The sequence below is a fragment of the Mauremys mutica genome, chromosome 15, assembly GCF_020497125.1.
Source record: "Mauremys mutica isolate MM-2020 ecotype Southern chromosome 15, ASM2049712v1, whole genome shotgun sequence".
In the NCBI taxonomy this organism is placed as follows: domain Eukaryota; kingdom Metazoa; phylum Chordata; order Testudines; family Geoemydidae; genus Mauremys; species Mauremys mutica.
The window spans coordinates 34,803,792-34,807,141 of NC_059086.1; the positions used below are offsets into that span (position 1 = coordinate 34,803,792).

Genomic DNA, 3,350 nt, shown 5'->3' on the forward strand with positions numbered 1-3,350 from the left:
TGGGCCCATGGGGGCTGATCCAGGGTAGCAGGGACAGGACGGGATACCAGGGTAGATGGGCCCATGGGGCTGATCCAGGGTAGCAGGGACAGGAAGGGATACCAGGGTAGATGGGCCCATGGGGGCTGATCCAGGGTAGCAGGGACAGGACGGGATACCAGGGTAGATGGGCCCATGGGGCTGATCCAGGGTAGCAGGGACAGGATGGGATACCAGGGTAGATGGGTCCATGGGGCTGATCCAGGGTAGCAGGGACAGGACGGGATACCAGGGTAGATGGGCCCATGGGGCTGATCCAGGGTAGCAGGGACAGGACGGGATACCAGGGTAGATGGGCCCATGGGGGCTGATCCAGGGTAGCAGGGACAGGACGGGATACCAGGGTAGATGGGCCCATGGGGGCTGATCCAGGGTAGCAGGGACAGAACGGGATACCAGGATAGATGGGCCCATGGGGATGATCCAGGGTAGCAGGGACAGGACGGGATACCAGGGTAGATGGGCCCATGGGGGCTGATCCAGGGTAGCAGGGACAGGACGGGATACCAGGGTAGATGGGCCCATGGGGGCTGATCCAGGGTAGCAGGGACAGGACGGGATACCAGGGTAGATGGGCCCATGGGGGCTGATCCAGGGTAGCAGGGACAGGACAGGATACCAGGGTAGATGGGCCCATGGGGGCTGATCCAGGGTAGCAGGGACAGGACAGGATACCAGGGTAGATGGGCACCGAGAGGATGATGAGGTCTCGCTCACAGTCCCCTCCTCCCACCCCCACCCCCACCCCCCAGCACAGCCGCAACAGTTCCCTGTTCTCCATCTCCCTGCGTGACGCCCTGCAGAAGAAAATCAGCCTCTTGGAGCATCAGATCCGAGAGAAATTCAACACCACCGAGCGCCACGACCACAGCCACGAGGAGCCGCACCGCAGCCACGAGGAGCCGCACCGCAGCCACGAGGAGCCGCCCTGGCACAAGAACGGGGTCCACGGGCCTCAGGAGAAGGGTGAGGGGCAGGGGTGCGGGGGCATCAGCGGCTGGATAGCTGGTGGTGGTGGTGGGCATCAAAGGAGCCAGGCTAGAGCTGTGGCTGGATGAATAGGACTCGCTGCCGGGATGGACAGGGGGATAACAGAATAGACAGGTGGGCGGCATTGTAGCTACAAAGCTAGGTAGTTGCATGGATGGATTTATGTGTGGCTGAACTGATAATTGAATGAATGGCTGGAATCACTGATGGGCGAAGCTATGGATGGAGCATTGAATGGGTGGATGAAATGGTACCTGGATGGATGGATGAATGGAGGAGATGATGGTTGGATCTATGGATGGAGCATTGAATGGATGGATGAAATGGTACATGGCTAGAAGGATGGCTGGATGGAGGAGATGATGGATGGATCATTGAATGGATGGATGAAATGGTACCTGGATGGATGGATGGAGCATTGAATGGGTGGATGATATGGTGCATGGCTAAAAGGATGAATGGAGGAGATGATGGCTGGGTCTATGGATGGAGCATTGGATGGATGGATGAAATGGTACATGGCTAGAAGGATGGCTGGATGGAGGAGATGATGGCTGGAGGAGATGATGGATGGATCATTGAATGGATGGATGAAATGGTACCTGGATGGATGGATCATTGAATGGGTGGATGAAATGGTACATGGATGGATGGAGGAAAGGGATGTATCTATGGATGGATCATTGAATGGATGGATGAAATGGAACCTGGACAGAGGGATGGCTGGCTGGTTGGCTGGAATGAGGGCTGGCTAGCTGGCTGGCTGGCTGGCTGGAATGAGGGCTGGCTAGCTGGCTGGCTGGCTGGAATGAGGGCTGGCTAGCTGGCTGGCTGGCTGGAATGAGGGCTGGCTAACTGGCTGGCTGGCTGGAATGAGGGCTGGCTGGCTGAAGGAACAGCTGGATGGAATGGTGGTTTGATGGACGTATCAGTGCATGTGGAGGTGGCTGACTGGCTACTGGCCAGAATCACATCCCTTTCCCCTGGGGCTGGTTGTGCCTGGCCGCCCCAGCACTGACCGTGTCCCTCTAGGGCACAAGGTGGAGAAGCCGGACGAGGTTTTCCGTGTGGGCTTCCCCCTTCGCACCAACTACATGTACGTCAAGGTGAAGCGGACGCTGCATCACGAGATCTTCGCTTTCACGGTCTGCCTCTGGCTCAAGTCCAGCTCAGCGCCTGGTGTCGGCACCCCCTTCTCCTACTCCGTGCCTGGCCAGGCCAACGAGCTGGTGCTCATTGAGTGGGGCAACAACCCCATGGAGCTGCTCATCAACGACAAGGTGCGGGGCTGGGGTCTGCCAGGGTCAGCGGAGGATGCGATGCTGCAGGGGGCCCAGCAGGGGGCACTGGGCTGCGGAGAGGGGGTGGGGGGCGCTGGGCTGCAGGGAGTGAGGCTGGGGGTCAGCAGGGGGCGCTGGGCTGTGGGGAGCTGGATGGGGGCTTGGCGGGGGGCGCTGGGCTGCGGGAGCGGGGCTGGGGGTCAGGAGGGGGGGCTGGGCTGTGGGGAGCTGGATGGGGGCTTGGCGGGGGGCACTGGGCTGCGGGGAGTGGGATGGGGGGCCCCGGTGGGGGGCGCTGGGCTGCGGGAAGCAAGGCGGGGGGGGGCCTGGTGGGGGGCGCTGGGCTGCAGGCAGCGGGGTAGGGGGACCCCGACAGGGGGCGCTGGGCTGCAGGCAGTGGGAACCCGGTGGGGGGGGGGGCGCTGGGCTGCAGGCAGCGGGGCAGGGGGGGCTCCCATTGTGGGCGGGGTCGGTGGGGGAGAGGCGAGCTCTGCCCTTAACCCTTTCCCTGCCACGCCCCCCCCCAGGCTGCCACCTTGCCCCTGGCCATCCACGATGCCAAGTGGCACCACATCTGCGTGACCTGGTCGACGCGGGACGGCGTCTGGGAGAGCTACCAGGACGGGGTGCGGCGGGGCAGCGGGGAGAACCTGGCCCCCTGGCACCCCATCAAGCCAGGGGGCGTCTTCATCCTGGGGCAGGAGCAGGTACGAGACCCCCCCCTCACACCCACCCCCCAGGCTGAGAGCATCCAGCCCAGGGTACCCCCCCTTTCCGAGTGGCTTGTGCCCCCCCTGCTCTACCCTGGCCTCTCTGCTCCCCCCCCCCCAGGACACGCTGGGCGGCCGCTTCGACGCCACGCAGGCCTTCATCGGGGAGCTGGCCGACTTCCACGTGTGGAGCCACGTCCTGGCGCCGGGCGAGGTCTACAGGCTGGCCACCTGCGCCGGCCGCGCCCGCGGTGACCTCGTGTCCTGGGCCGAGGGCACCGTGGAGCTGCACGGGGGCGTGGCCAAGCTGCCCTTCAACGCCTGCCACTGA

General features: G+C 63.4%; 1 protein-coding gene across 1 annotated transcript; it reads left to right on the forward strand.

Moving 5' to 3' along the window:
* Positions 1 to 1,972: 1,972 nt before the first annotated feature.
* LOC123350015 (neuronal pentraxin-1-like) lies at positions 1,973 to 3,350 on the forward strand. Its single transcript, XM_044988348.1, has 3 exons — positions 1,973 to 2,309; positions 2,837 to 3,016; positions 3,141 to 3,350. The coding sequence occupies exons 1-3, from the start codon at positions 2,124 to 2,126 to the stop codon at positions 3,348 to 3,350; spliced, it is 576 nt and encodes a 191-aa protein (XP_044844283.1). The 5' UTR covers positions 1,973 to 2,123.

What these genes read in the sequence shown, in the direction of transcription:
- LOC123350015 (XM_044988348.1), top strand. Translation starts at nt 2,124, where the DNA reads ATGTACGTCAAGGTGAAGCGGACGCTGCATCACGAGATCTTCGCTTTC. An exon ending in AGCTGCTCATCAACGACAAG is followed by an intron (nt 2,310 to 2,836) that starts GTGCGGGGCTGG and finishes GCCCCCCCCCAG; the next exon opens with GCTGCCACCTTGCCCCTGGC. An exon ending in TCATCCTGGGGCAGGAGCAG is followed by an intron (nt 3,017 to 3,140) that starts GTACGAGACCCC and finishes CCCCCCCCCCAG; the next exon opens with GACACGCTGGGCGGCCGCTT.